The following is a 15,732-nucleotide window of genomic DNA, read 5'->3' on the forward strand; positions in this document are numbered from 1 at the left end:
TGAAGCACAGCCACTAAACTCCATGTCAGCCTTCCCCCAGTAAACAGCACACTCTAAGGAATAATGCTACTATAAACCAAAGCACAGGAAATAATACAGGTCTGGCACTACTGGTACCAATTAATGTTTTACAAGCACTTTGAAATTCTCATCTTTTGGTTCATTTAATGTATGGTCATGAGCACCAGGAGTCATATAGATTCTGATGGCAGAAAATTTGAGCTTTATTTCTGCATGTCTCCAATCCCCGTTTGCCTGACCTCAGCATGATTTGCTGTTGTGGTTCACTGTGAAACAGTTTTTTTGCAGATCTTTATTTTCTAACTAATGAGCTGTTCCATAAGCAGCAGAAACAATGAAACCCTGCACACTCACATGCTTTGTCTTTTCCTCTCCTCCTCTCTCTGTCCACAGTGGAGGAGGAACCTAAATATACCTTAACATAACTTTTAGGTGGGATATGTGACAGAGTACATTGAGCTACATGCTTACTGATGGGCAAACCAGCTGCTGCCTCTTGCTCCAGTGAGGCCTCTGTATTTCACAGTGGTAGTACAAGAATATGATTGAGATTTATACTCATCTTTTGTTGTTTTACTCCATTGCTTCAGGGCAGTGAAAAACATGCTCCTCTTTCTCTTGGAAAGCTGGACTGAAAACAGATTTCTCCAAATACTGTACCAATGTGTAGTGGACAGCCTACATGGTGTTCTCTGGTAGTTCTGCAGACAAGTAACTAGGCAGAGCTCTCAGGACAAGGAAACCTGTTTGGAAGAGGAGCATCCTCAAGTAATTTCAAAGGAGCAAGAAATAGTCACTCAGATCCTAGACTGGAGAAATTCTCATGATATCGATAATTGAAAATAAGCAAACTTGGGATATCAGCATTCTTTTGGGTGAGAAACCTCTTCTGTGTTGTGTTGTGGTGGGGCATGTGTACATTTCATTCCTTGAACCTGTGCAGATCAAGGTGCTTCTGACCCTTAACTAAAGTAGACTATAACAGACGTTCAGGTATGTGTACAAGTTATTTGGTTTTATTTATTAGAACTCCTTTTATTTTCTATAATTATTCCATTTCTGCTGGATGGAAATGCTCCAAAACATTAAAGATAAATTTGATAAACCTGGCATCCTACCTACTTAATAGTGAGTGTTTCTTGCTTTTTGCCAAGCAAGTTTTATTTTTATTTTTAAGGTTTTTATCTAATGTTGGTTTTAATTACCTTTCAATATTAATTTATTAATGATGCCTATTTCTGTAGATGGGTACTAGAGCTAATGGAACCTTCTTACCTGGGAAAATGTCCCCAAAAATTTCCTCTGCTGTGCTTTCCTGAACCTGCACTAAAGGCTGCTGCCAAAAGTTCCTGCAATTAACCATCTCTCACGACATTAATGAGCAGAGCACCTCCTAAATATAAATTCCATTCTGACCTGTAAGGCTTTGCTGAGGCTACCATATTTTGGATTTCCAAAACTGTATGAGGAACATCAGTTCAAATCCACTTAAATATATATGAATCTGTTCCTTTTATACTATATTACAAAATCTTTAGCTGAAGAGCAGGACCATGAGGTGTGGAGCTGAGCGATATGGTTCTGATTTACATGGTATAGATCAACCAGCCAATGGCACAAAGCCCTCACATGCCCCTCTACCAGCATTTTTGTTCACATTCCATAGTGTCCTAAAGCCATCCTCTGGGGAAAGAATTTGGACTTTATCCCCTATCTTGCCCTTCCCAGAAAAATATTTCTTGTTCCTGTATTTTAGAATTTTGTAGTCTATTGTGCGGCAGGAGCCAAGCTGAAGATACTGATCATGTCATTCATATTAGTTTGCTGCAAAGGGACTTCTTGTCTCCTTCCTCCTCCCCAAATCCTCTTGAAAAGGGCAAAGGAACAGTTGGGAAAAAATATTAGGGATGTGTTAATTTGGATTAATCCTTTATTATCCACTATCACCGCTTCACATTAATATAAATCTACTTCTATCTCCTTCCATATATCATACAGGTGGTAAGGTGACAAATTTATGGAAGCTGCTTTGGAGCCTATAGCTTAATTAACCCCCTCAAAAAGAATTACCTCTTCAAAGTCAAGCTGGACAAAAACCCACCCCTTGATGCAGGTTGCGGGTTTTTTCCCCTTACAAAGCAAGATCCTCAGCCAGACAGCACCAAGGCATCCAAACGGTAAGCAATTTATTTTTTATCGGTTTTATTTCACGCAGCCCTGAATAGCAGAGCTATGTTTCCCCGCTGACTAATAACAGAAGTCCAACCAAGTGAATTCCTAGACAGCTGAATGAACATAAACCCGACGGGATTAGTTACGGACGCGCCCGTTCGCAGGCTGGCGGCGGTGCCGCTTCCCGCGGGCGGAGCGGGGGACCCGCCGAGCCCCCGCAGCCCCGGGGCAAAGAAAGAGCCCGCCAGGGCCCCGGCAGCCCCGGGGAGCATCCCCGCCCGCGGGCAGCCGCAGCGCCGCTCCCGCGCTCTCCCGGGATGCCGGGGGCTTCCCGGTGGGATTCGTGGGATTCTCCGCCAAGCCGCCGCCTCTCCGCTTCAGGCTGGGTCCCCTCCGTCAGCGGCGGGGGGCGCGGGCGGCGAGCGGGGCGAGACGCACGGGGGATAAAGGGAAGGGATGCAGGGTGGGATGCAGGGCGGGATGCAGGGCGGGATGCTCGGTGGGATGCTCGGTGGGATGCAGGGCGGGATGCAGGGCGGGATGCAGGGTGGGATGCAGGGTGGGATGCTCGGTGGGATGCTCCGGTGCTGCCGCCACCTCTGAGAGCGGCGGAGGAATCTGCGGCTGGCGCTGTGGCGGCGCGAGCGCGGCGGAGGGATCGCGGGCCGCCGAGCGCCGCCCCCTGCGCGCGGCGCGGCCCCGCCGATATAGCGCGGCGCGGGAGGCGCGGCCGGCACTCGGCGAGCGGCGCTCCGCGGGTGCGGGGCTGCGCGCACGGGCGGCGACAGCGACAGCGACAGCGGCGACAGCGGCAGGGCTTGCCTGGGCTGGCCGAGCATCCTCCAACTTGGAACTGTCCACCGGCGAGAGCTCCTGAACATGAGCCTCCTGCCTCTCTACCTGCTCGGATTGCTCCTCAGTAGCGGGCAAGGTAGGAGCGCGGCCGCCTTTTTCCTTTTTTTTTTTTTTTTTTTTTTTAATTTTTTTTTTTTTAATTTTTTAATTTTAAATATTTTTCTTACCTATGCTGTCTGCTCGCTCAAATTAACGGAAAGGAAACGGAGAAAAAAAATTGATAAGAATTAAAGCAATGCATTACCCTGGAACCAAATTAAGAAGGACCTAAAACTTGCTTCATCGCCCACCTTTTTTTTTTTTTCTTTTTTTTTTTTTTTTTTTTTTTTTTCCTTTTTAGTTTTTAAGAGGTGTCGTTTATGAGGAGAAAAAAGAAAGCTGGACAGTGCTAAGTGCACTTACCTGTTTTGCATAGGGTTTTGTCCCTTTTTTATTAATTTTTTTTTATTTGCGCCTTATATATATGTGAGAGAGATGAAGCGATTACACAAAATCTGCCGAGCACTGGTCTTTAAAATCCGCGTCTGCCCGCGGGGAAGGCAGTGCGGGCTTCGTTCTGAGGAGCAGGGAGAAGTGCTGGCGGTACAATCCGTGAGAAACCTGACCTGAAGTCTGCCTGTCGGGGTTTCTACTCTCCGGAAAACATTCCCCGCTCTGCCGGGACACCGAGCCCGGCTCGGGGGAGGCGCGGAGGGGAGGGCGCTGCCGGGGCCGCGGGGCTGCGTGCGGGTGCCTACTCCTAGTGCCAGGGAATAGCCTGGTGCCTACTCCTAGTGCCAGGGAATAGCGTGGTGCCTACTCCTAGTGCCAGGGAATAGCCTGGTGCCTACTCCTAGTGCCAGGGAATAGCGTGGTGCCTATTCCTAGTGCCAGGGAATAGCACCGCGGGGGCAGGGGTGTGCAGAACGACGGGGGGAGCCGGGCACGCTTCGTCCTTTGCATATGTATGTGCACATCTATTTATTTATTTATTTATATACATACATGCTTCGGGAAACGCGGACTCGGGGGTTGTGGTGCTGCCACGGGTTCGGTTTGTTTCTGGGGCTGACATATCAATATAGCTATTCATTTATTTGTCTGCGGATGTCCCCAGCGTGGTTACTTAAGGATTTGTGCTCCTGGAAGAGACTGTGCAGGAAGAGCCGCTGGATCAGGGATAACCTGGATGAGGGATGTTTGGAAACTCTTCGGACAAGTTCCCGGCGTCCGGCCGGGGCGCTGAGCCGCGCGGGGCTGGCCCTGCCCCCGCTGCCGCTGCCCCCTGCCCTGTGCCAGGCTTCGTTCCCCGCACCTGAGGGGCTGGGCGGCGGCCGCGGTTCCTGGGGAGGCTTTAGGGGAGGAATAAACCCCACCCAGCCCGAACGCCCCAGCGGGGCGGCAGCGGCAGCGGCGGGGGCCGGCCCCGGGCCGCGCTGCCGCCGCCGGGCACCAGGGGGCGGCCGAGATCCACGGCGGCGCGGGCAGCGCGCGGGACGGGGCGGCCTCGCCCCTCAGCTGCGGGGGCAAGGGCCGGGTGTGCGGGCCCGGTGCCCTGTGCGGGGCCGGGATGGGCCGGGCCCGGTGTCCTGTGCGGGGCCGGGATGAGCAAGGTGTGCCAGCCCCGGTCTCTGTCCTGTGAGGGGCTCGGTGTGCCAGCCCCGGTGTCCTGTGAGGGGCTGGGATGAACCGGGTGTGCCACCCTCGGTGCCCTGTGCGGGGCCGGGTGTGCCGGGCCCGGTGTCCTGTGAGGGGCTGGCAAGGGCCGGGTGTGCCACCCACGGTGTCCTGTACACGGCTGGATGTGCCACCCACGGTGTCCTGTGCAGGGTCAGCGAGATTTGTTGCGCTTAAGAAAGGAATGATGGGGTCAGTCATGATGCCTTGAGGTACCAAGAACCGCAGCTGCCAAGGGCTCCTTCCATGCATCTGTGGCTAAACCTCTCGTCATCCAGCGTTTTCTTTCGGCGACAATTAGCAAAAAGGCGCTCTGTTTCTATAGCAGAAGCTTCCCTGCTTTTGCCGCCTCGGTCTCCCGGGGAGCGGCGGTTCGGGAGCGCTCCGGGGGATTTTCGGTGCAGCCGGCGCTGGGATGGCAGAGGAGAACGGGAAATCTTCCTTCAGGCTTTGCATTGATCTACCTGGGTGTAATAATGTGCGTCGAGATGTGGAATGCGCCTCCTCCGACGGAGGAAGGGTAGAAAGCGACTTTGTGAAGTGTGATTTCTGCAGCGTAGGAGGATTGTATAGTTTAGGTATCGTACTATCACAGATGTCAGGAGATAAATAATGGAGTGAAATTACAGATACTATTAAGCCGAGTTATAAAAATTATAGGATACATATGAGAGGGGGATGGAAAGAAGAGGAGGAAAGCTGAATAAACCTAATATTGATAGCAAGTTATTTCTCTCAATTTAAAGAAACAGCTTCATTTTATTCCTTTTAATAAAGGAAGGGACTTGCATTGGTAGAGGAAGAGTAATTTTTTAAACTGAGTGTAGAAATAGCAGAAATGTGCAGCCTCAATCCACAGTAGGGCATAGTAAATGGGAATGGTAGAACATTTTTTGACACCACCTTGAAGTAATCTTGAGAATTACTTGAAATGAATCAAATAATTTGAGAGGTTATTCCAAAATGTCTGGAGATTTATCTCTTTTTCTCTCTCACCTTTTTTTTTTTTTTTTTTTTTTTTTTGGTGGGAATGCAATGGTGGGTAACATCAAATTACGTCATCAAGTTTGTGGTGCTTGTGAGGGTTGCTTTTCTGTTTTTTTTTTTTTTAAGAAAAGCATTATTATGTGAGTATTAAATGATTATGACTTTTTAGATAGTTTGGATGGCTAAGAAAAAGTCAGTAACTACATTTGGATCATTTGCTTTGGAAATGTTGCAAGTCCCAGGTTCAGGATTTCTATTTTGAAGGATATAGCTGCAGTAGATTTTATGAAGAATGACTGAAGCCTTTTCTTTGAGAAGTGCTGGTGTTTAAGATTGGAGAGAGAGGGAACTGTGCTGTATTTGTTCTGTTCCAGAAAATCCAAGCAGTTTGAGAACAAGTAGCAGACAGTCATCCCCTCCCCCAACCCCTTATGTTAAGAGCTTATGAATGTCATAATTATCTACCAGGGCCAAATATTCCCTCTCCTAATTTCATCACAAGGGAGGAGTTTAACTGGCAGTGTTATTATGCTAAAACAAAAGGATTTTTTTCTGAACCTTTCAAAGCTGTCCAGACAATTTATCCAGCTTGAATTAGCTTTGCTTTAATAAAAATCGAAAGAAAATGAAACAAAACACACACACACAGACTCCCCACCATACCACAAACCAAAAAAGAGCATACTGCACTCTGTAAATCTGCCTTTTAAGATATGTAGTTATAAAGAAGTTGGTTTTTACAGGAGTCTGAGGACACTGACTTGAAGTGGATGCAATGGACATCTTCCCAGATTGAAAAATCCTGGTTTTTTTACCACTCTGTGTAGTACACTTTTCTTTAGGTTAGCAATTTTTTTGTAGTTGCAGTAGAAAATGTTTTGCTTGTAGAATGCAGTCTATTTTGTGCTGGAGATTCATAGGAGTCAGTACATTGTGCTTCAAGTTTCTTCTTTTCACTGTTTTGATACGAAGTTTCTTTTTTTTCCTGAAGAGTTTCTCTTTACAAGTGCTTTAAAGGGACTGCTTGTTAATGAGGAACATCCGCCTAGGCAGATGCCAGCATGTGTGTCTTATTCTCCACTAGTCTAGAACACTGCTGCTTTTTGAATAGTGAACCCATGACATTTGGAATTTTTGAAATCAGTGATTTTGCTTACTGGATTAAGTGGAACTACTGTTTTATTCTGATTGTACACTGAAATCTGAAGTAGACTCTGAGACTTTAACCAGACATTGTTTTCTACTACCAGCTGATTTGTACAACTGCATTAAGGTTAAAATACAGCTATTATCTTCTAGTTTTCACCCTTCTAAAGCAAACAAAAATCTGACAAAATAATGTTTGATTTTTTTTCTATTTTAGGCTACGTTCTCCTCTTCAGGTAAATATGAGATTCAAAATATTTGCCTAAAAGTAAACCTGAACTGATGAGGAATTCTGAAACATCAATTTAAAAATAAGTAGATGAGAAATATGTAGAGAGCTTAATTTCATGCACTCCCATACAAATAGAATTAGAGATACTTTTATCATTTGTAGTAGCTCTAACTCATGAAACATATAAAGGATAAAATCATGGACATAGACTTTAAAGTCTTGTCTAAGGGGTTGAATAGCATCATTTGGACTTTTCCTCTTACAGCACAACACACTTATTTAGATAACTCATTATTTTTATCTATGGAAATGCTGCTGGATTGTTAAGATTAATTTATGTATTATTTGGCTTTCATGGCCACCTTCTTCAACAAATATTTTGAGAACAAATGCAGTATTTGTTTGCCCTTTCACTGACCTTTTCTTTGAGACACCTTTTGCAAGTGGTTCATGTTTTCTTACTGATTTTCTTTCAATTTACTCCAGTAATCCCAGAGTTACATTCAGCACATGCCATTTGAGTCCAGTACAATTGAGTCAAGTTAATATGACATTTGAGGAAGCACATGTTCTAACTTAACTGTAATTTGTGTCTGTGAGTTGAAAATCTATTATTGAAAGAGTAGGATGTGAACTTCTCCAGGTAAAGAGTCTGGATAATGGTTGGTATTCAGATTTTAAACAGTTTATATCAACTAATTCATACCATTTTGTTTGCTTGTTTGTTTGTTTGATTTTTGTGGGCATTTTGTTGTGTTTTTTTTTTGTTTTTTTTTCCTAGCATACACATTTGCCTTAAGAAATAAGAGCAGTATAACTGAGGAAGTTTATACTGAAGTTCTACAAGTCATTTGAATCTCATTTTCAATGTCTCTTTAAATTCAGAAATAGGAGAGATTGGAGGAAGGGCTTACTGATAACCTGAAGTGTTCAAATCTGGAGGCTTGTTGGAGTCTTATGGACTAGATCCAGGTCTACTGTGACTTATATATTATCATCAGATTTTACTTTGACCTAAGCAATTCATCATGACCTAATTTTGACCTAGTGTTGTGGTTTCCCCTTGGTGTATTTAAATGCTTCTAAGTTAAGGTATTTGATGAGAATATTCAATTTTTGGTAACTAGTTTAAAACTCAGAATAATTTTTAGTATTAAATAGGACATTCAGAGCACTACTTGCTGTTGCCTCAAGAATTTGAGGATGTCCAGCTTCAGTGGTGTAATTCTGAATTCTTTAACAAAATATTTTTACTGCTTTTTTAGCTCAATTCCTCTTAAAACTGTTTGAATAGATTTGTATATTTTTAAAGGATATCAGGAAGCTAAAGAGTTAACTTAAGAAAGCAAGATAGTCTTCAGATGCCTTATGTTATGCCATAGAATCTTTAATGAGGTGCCTTCGAAAATAAGGGTACCAAGGTTCTTATTTTGTTACATGCCTGAATTTTTGCATTATTTGTTATATGTTGACTGATGATATCATTAATTGGAGAAGACATTTTCTGTTGTTTTTTTTTTTATTTTTTTCCTGTAGATGAGCAGAGAATCTACCTTTTAATTTATTGAATAGAAGGAAGGAAAACAGGGAGTCATTTATCTGGTTACAGCTATTTGTGGTGACACCTTGCAATATTAAAATCCTTGCGTACAGGAAAAGAAATCCATGTAAGTGTTAATAAAAGTTGTGTGGAAAGGACACAAAGAGCACCAACACTGTTAGAAGCCCTTCACAAGACTGACAAGCCTTTGAGTGTCCTGCATTTGAGTGGCTCCATGGAAGCACTAAACCAGAGGCTCGCTCTTAGCAGGAATCCATTGATTCTAAGTGGGTTCACTGGAGTATGTGAAAGCGTCTCTTGAAATGGCAGGAGGTAACCAGCTTTTATTTTTGAAATAGCATGAGATAGGCAACACTGTCCATTTATGCTGGTGTTATGATTGAGGAAATCATGATTAACAGAACATTTCTCTCTCTGCATTTGTGCATTAGCAACTGGATTATTAATGAGTGCATGGGAGTAATCGCCTGAACTGCAAGTCTAATGATCTACTGCAGAATGAGATATTTATGGCTTAGTTCTTAGATATTGGGATTTGGGAGGCACTGGAACAGGATTCACACAGAAGTTGTGGATGCCTCATCCCTGGGATTGTTCTAGTCCAGGCTGGGTGGAGCTCTGAGCAACCTGGTCTAGTGGGAAGTGTCCCTGCCCATGACAGTGGGGTTGGAACAAGATGGTCTTTAAAATCACTTCCAATCTGAACCATTCTATGAATGTAGCCAAACTCTACTAATTCTACTCATAGGAGAATGTCCATTGAGTTGTTTGTGTTTGCACCAGAGATAAGGACCTATTCTTTAAAAGCTTTTATTTTGCTGTCTCAAGTTGATTAATCTGGGATGAAAGGAGACAGTAAAGTCTCCTTTAAGAACAATGCTAAAAAGTTGCAGCCAAACACCTGCTGAAATATTTTACCTGCTTCCTGCCTCTTCTGGAAAAGAAAAAATGAAGTTGTTTGGTTTCACCTGCTCTTTAATATGATGCATAAAGATCATTGCAAATAGGATGAAGAGAACAAGTCTTTCAGAAACCTGTTTGGCAAGCCTGGAGATCTACTAACCAAAGGTATAATTTGTTACCACTTTCCATGGCCCAAGCATAATCTTGTCTGAAATATCCAGTTTCTGGATGGATAACATCCAGATAAAATTGGGAAGCAGCATGTAGTACTACTGAGATTTTGTCAGCCTCTTTAGTAGTCCTGCCTCTCATTACTGAAATAAATTTCCTCTTAACTATACAAGTTCCTTCAAGAACTAGCTTTCCATAAAAAGCATAGATCTTTGATATGTTAATTTATGTTCATTAAAGATGTAGTGGCTCTCAGTAAAAAAAAAAAAAAAAAGAGAGAGGGAAGTACAAGTGGCTTATTTTCATTTTTTTCCGAGTTAAATTTTTCCTCCTCACAAAATTTATATTGTGACTTTAGAAGGCTGCACTGGTTTTCATTTAATGTTCTAATTACCTGAGTAGTATTGCTCAACAGCTGACAAAAGTTGATGCATTACCTCATAATTGAGCAATAGGCAGAACTGTAGCATATGAATGACTTATAAGGATACAAATGAAACATTTCTTTTCAAGATGATGTTTCCATTAGTTAATGCTAAACTGTTTGCATTGAAGTTGTAGTTTAAGGAACAATACCAGCTATGATCCAAGGTTCATGCTTGGAAATCACACAGGAGGTCCTGACCACTTTGCCCAAGAGGTGATATTTGGAGCATAGTATGAATTCAGATTAAAAACACTTATTGCCAGCAATTTTCTTGCTACTAAAAGATGATGTACTAGATTCAGTCAAGCTGCAAGTAATTTCAAACCCATTAACTTTGAAGACCTTTGTATTGCAGCTGAATTTGGCTTGCATGAACTCAGGTCCATGGTTAAAATAATACAATATTTAAAACCAGAAACACATAAAGATGTGATACAGATAGATATAAATAGGAAGGAATTGCCTCTTATTACGAAAAGTTTATTTAACTGATGATAAAGGGATTTTTTTATTGTAAAAGAAAATATGTTATCAAAGTGCAATGGTATTGTGATAATATTATGGCAGTGTTATTTTAATTAGTCAAAGCAAAATAAACTACAGATCCAGTGTAGTTAATTTATGAGGAAGAGGATAGCAAATGAGGGTATATTAAATGTACTGGAGACCAGTTGTCTGGAGTATCATAATGCAGCATTTTTTAAAGAAGTCCTTGAACATACCATTCTCATAAACTAATACACTGACTGGATCAGAAAAAGACTGATATACTCCAGTGACCTCAGAGACTCAAAGCAGGAGTCATAAAAGAGCAGGTAAGTACAGAACAGGAAGAGTGTGATTCTGTCAGTGCACCTCCAATGTTCAGGGATATGTCAGGTTATATCTGTGTGATCTTCCTTAATGATCTTGGCAGATCTTTGTTGCTTGAATTTGTTCTTAAATCTGCCAGTACTTTGATCTGCTTGGTACAGTGTGTCAACAACTTACACAAGAGAAAAAGAACTCTGAAAAAATAATGTTCAGTCCTTTAGTTGTGATGTTGTAAGTAGTGGAACTGTACCAGTTCCTTACTTGACTGTTCTGTGGCATTCATAATTGCATGTAACAGAGAAGCTGCCCATCTCTTATGTGATGGACTCAGAGCTACATGTTACATTCATTGGCTTTCCAGTAAATTACTTTTTTTTTTTTTTTTTTTTTAATTTCTTGGGAGCCAGTTCCCTAATTTTTTTAAAAGCATTTTATTTTCCTACTCTTTTGGTAGTAGTTATTTCAATTTAACAAATGGTAATGTGAGTTACTTGAATTTTAAGCTGATCTGCATCAGGCCAATTGTAAAAAAGCTTCCTTGTTTTAAGTATTTCTTTTGTACTACAATCAGTATTACAAGTTGTGCCTTACAAGGGGGTGAGGGTCTAGCAGTAATCCTGGTAAAATAAATGCTGAGAGAGATTTGATTGCTAGAAAGTTGATTCCTAGGGATGAGAATATGGAAATAGCAGAGGTACTTTAAAAGAAACCTTGATACATGAGTAAATGGATAAAAAATTGATTGAAAATTGATTGAAAAAAATAAAAAAACAAAAACAAAACAAACAAACCAAAACAAGCCCTTCAGAATGAAAATTAATTTCTGACCAAAAAAGCAGTGACTCAAGCATACAAAGAGGAGGGAAGAAGTATTGTTAGTCTTAAGTTGGTTCAGAATCCTAGAATGTCCTGAGTTAGAAGGGACTCACTGGGATCGTGGTTTCCAACTCCTGGTCCTGAGCAGGATATCCCAGGAATCCACCATGTGCTACAGAGCACTATCCAAATGCTCCTTGAGCTCTGTCAGGTTTGATGCTGTGGCCACTTCCCCAGGGAGCCTGTTCCAGTGTCCAAGCACCCTCTGGGTGAAGAACCTCTTTCTGATACCAACCTAAACATCCCCTGACACAGCTCCAGCATTTCCCTCAGGTTCTGTCACTGTCACCACAGAGCAGGGATCAGTGCCTGCCCCTCCTCTGCCCCTCACAAGGAAGTTGTAACTGCAGTGAAGTCTTCCCTCAGTCTCCTCCAGGCTGAACAGACCAAGTGACCTCAGCCACTCCTCATACAGCTTCCCCTCCAATCCCTTCACTATCCTTATTGCTCTCTATTGGATGTTGTCTAATATAATACAATTCCTATGCTGAGGTAGCCAAAAGTGCATACAGCACTTAAAGTGAGTCTGCACCAGTTATTACATAGTGCAGCCTTAAATTCTTTGCATTTATTAGTTTGGGGTTTTTTTTATTTTATTTTAGCAATAATACGGAATTGCAAAGACAACATTGCACAACATTTAAACGTGTTTTTTGCTAGTCACCTGAATGATCTGATATAAGAAATCTCTGTTTTGCAGTAGAATCTTTGGTCTTGCTGCTTTCTGTTTGATTTTTTGTTCCTGAATTCTAATTTTTTAAATCTTGTCTTATTCATCTTGGAATTTAGGATGAATTACATCCAGCTGGGCATTGCTGTCTGTAATAAATAATTCAGCAGTTCATGTATTCCTGTACTTCCTCTGTTGGGGAGCAATACCCAAAATCTGAATCAAACAAAAGCTTATGCTGACTTCTCCCAGTGGAGACTTTCTGTAGTATAATATGAATGCCACATCTCCAGACTTTTATTTTCTTTTATTTTAGGAAAATGGAGCTATGTGAGATGAGGTCTGCTAATAGAACTGTGCACACCCTGCAGCCATGGAACTCCCACTGAAGTCGTGTTTCAGGGGTTGTACTGATTGCACTTTTCAGGGTCTGATTGAAGCTCTCAGGAGTTGTATAAATTCCGTATAAGTATGTGGGAATTTTGTTTCAGTGAAGAATAGAAAAATCAAGCTCTAACTTCATGTATATTTAAGTAGTGGGCATGTATAAGTAGTGCTGAAAAAGTGTGGGGCTGATCCAAGAGCACAGAATAAAGCACAGAATAACTGGAAAATAAAGGGGTGTTCTGGTGTGCCAGGTTCTATTCAAGAGGTAAAGTGCAAGAGATGAAAACAGTGTTTTTCTCTGTGCTTTTTAAAAACAAATACAAAGATACATTGTAAATATAGTAAATTACTTGTTGCATTATCTCCCTCTGGGAACATATGCAAAAATTGCAATTAATCATCGCGGCCACTGCTGCGGCCCAGGCTACAACTGTGTTGAGCATTTTACCATTCAGTATGCAAATTCATCATTAAATTCAACACTTGGTTTTACTTGAGTTTTTGAGAGCTTTGATTTACTTGTTTGTTTTGGTCTGTGGCTTTGTGACACTGGTCAAAATTGTTCTTTAGATGTTCAGTATTCAGGTCATGCCTTCAGGTTTGTAAGTGCCACTGTCTGAGTGCTCAGATGTTCCACGGACTTGTGCCAGTTTATGGCAATTCCACACATTGGGCTCAACAACTTGTAGCATTTACTCAAAATTATCTTTTCCAGCACCTGCGCATTGCTTATCCGTGGATTAGAATTGTCTTTGGATTATACAGCCTGTGTATGTATAATTTTTATGTTGCTGGGTTTGAGAACCCTCTCAGAGGTGGTGTTTTCTATAAAGTTCTCCTAAACTTGTGGTAGACTTACTTTGATTTTACCACTCTTGGAAGAAAATTTATAGAATTGTTTTTATTGTCATGATAGTGATTTTCAATTCTGTGAGTGCATAATACAGTTCTGAGTGCACGGTTTTTGTATGTGCTGCTAATAAATAAAAATTAATTAAAAAAATAATAAAATTAATTTTAATATTATATTCAAGTTTTTTTATCATTTGCAAACATTAGTTTAAATCAAAAGATTCTTATATGTTCTAAAATCTCAGGAATTACCCATTTCACTCTGTGCAGCCCTTTGTGCCACACTGACAGCCTTTTTTTTTCTTTTCTTGTGGTCCTAGGTACATGAATGAACACTTTATCTGCTGCATAAAAGAGCAAATATGGCTGGGGAAACTAATAAATAATAAAAATAGTGATGAAAATAAATAGACTTCTCTGTGAATAATATATTTTGCATTTTTAATTACATACTATATGATTTAGGAAAAAAATAAACAAGCACAGCTAAGCAAACCCAGAAACTGTCCTTTCTAAGGGAAAAGCCCTTCTACTGTTAGATGGAGTTCTGATTTCTGTTCCTCAATGCTCATTTTAAAACAGTACAGATGACTGCAGCCAGTGAGTATACCAGAAAGTTAAAAGAAAGGCTTTGTCATCATGTAAATATTATAAAAGCTTTTCTAAAGAAACATTACTTTTTTTTTTAGTGTGATTAGTGAATGTTGCTATTGCTTTGTTGCACCTTAAATATGTTTGTGACTATTTTCCAGACTGTAAAGTTCATTGAGGAGTGTTCTCAAAGGTTTTTAGATACTCTTTAGTATTTAGACATGTAAGTCAATGCAAGGTAGCACTGCAGCCAAAACATTTATCTTCAAAACTACAGCAACTCTATTTCCTGTGACCTACAGGTATTAAATAAGAAACATCCCTATCTGTCTTCCTGCAGAAAATCCTGTAGAAAAATTTCTGCAGTGATGGTCAGTTTTTACCTATGAAAATGACTGAATTATCTAATTACTTTTATGGATGTTTGACCAAAAAAAGTGCTCTAACGGGGGAGAGGGGAAACTCAATCAGTAAGGAAAGAGGAACCCTGATTCATGTACTCCAACAAGAGATGTTTCTTGGTCAGTGGTGGGGGTTTTCTGTTGATTTGTTGTTTTGTTTGTTTGGGTTTTTTCGGTGTTGTTTTTTACTGGCTTTTTTTTGTTGTTGTTTTTGATTTTGGTTTGTTTTTTTTTTTAGGGATAGGGCTACTAAAACAGTGTTCTGTTTTCATAGTCCAGAGGTGTTTTTATAGAATCATAAGATTGTTAAGGTTGTCATGGACTATCAAATATCAACCCAGAATCACCACCACGTTCACCACTAAACAGTGTCCTCTGCCATAGTCACCCATTTTTTGAATGCTTCCAGAGATGGTGACTCCATCACTTTCCTGGAAAGTCTGTTTCAGTGCTTTGGCAACCCTTTCCATGGATATTTTTTCATAATAAAAGCCTCTCATAAAGTTTCACATAGCATTCAAAAGACTGGAAGACAATCCCTGCTCTTAAAAGTCTGTTACCTGATGTTTTTCTGAAATTCAATCCTAAAAATAGCTGCATGTGTCTATGACAAAGAATTACTAAAACAGCTTTTCTAAGCAGCTGTTAGGAAGAAAAAGAACAACTGCACAGTGAAGCAAAAGCTACTTTTCACAGTAAACATTTTATACAGAAAAAATTATATTCTCCATCTGAGTTCAATTGTTCTATAGATACCTCTGTGTAAAGTTTAATTCCTACCTGAATAAATATTTGCTTGTTTTGATTGGGTTTTGGGTTTTTCTTGGGATGATGTTTTGGAGCAGGTTTTATTTTTTTTTTTTTTTTGCCTTTACATTAAAAAATATTTTTTCTGCTGCCTTACAAGAATTAAAATATAAGTGAAGTCACGCCCCTATGTTTTTTTTTCCCTTAATTGATGTGAAATGAATCTTAAAGAAACTTGAGAAAAGTCGGAGTCCATCATGAATC

General features: G+C 41.0%; 1 protein-coding gene across 1 annotated transcript in view; it reads left to right on the forward strand.

Annotated features, from left to right (window-relative positions):
- Window positions 1-2,877: 2,877 nt before the first annotated feature.
- Window positions 2,878-15,732, forward strand: part of NCAM2 (neural cell adhesion molecule 2) — a 258,288-nt gene continuing 245,433 nt past the window's right edge. Inside the window, exon 1 of the mRNA XM_056500737.1 lies at window positions 2,878-3,124. Within this exon, the coding sequence (XP_056356712.1) occupies window positions 3,073-3,124 (52 nt within the window). The 5' untranslated portion in view covers window positions 2,878-3,072. The remainder of the gene's footprint in view (window positions 3,125-15,732) is intronic.

Source organism: Oenanthe melanoleuca, chromosome 1 (assembly GCF_029582105.1).
Source record: "Oenanthe melanoleuca isolate GR-GAL-2019-014 chromosome 1, OMel1.0, whole genome shotgun sequence".
NCBI lineage: Eukaryota > Metazoa > Chordata > Aves > Passeriformes > Muscicapidae > Oenanthe > Oenanthe melanoleuca.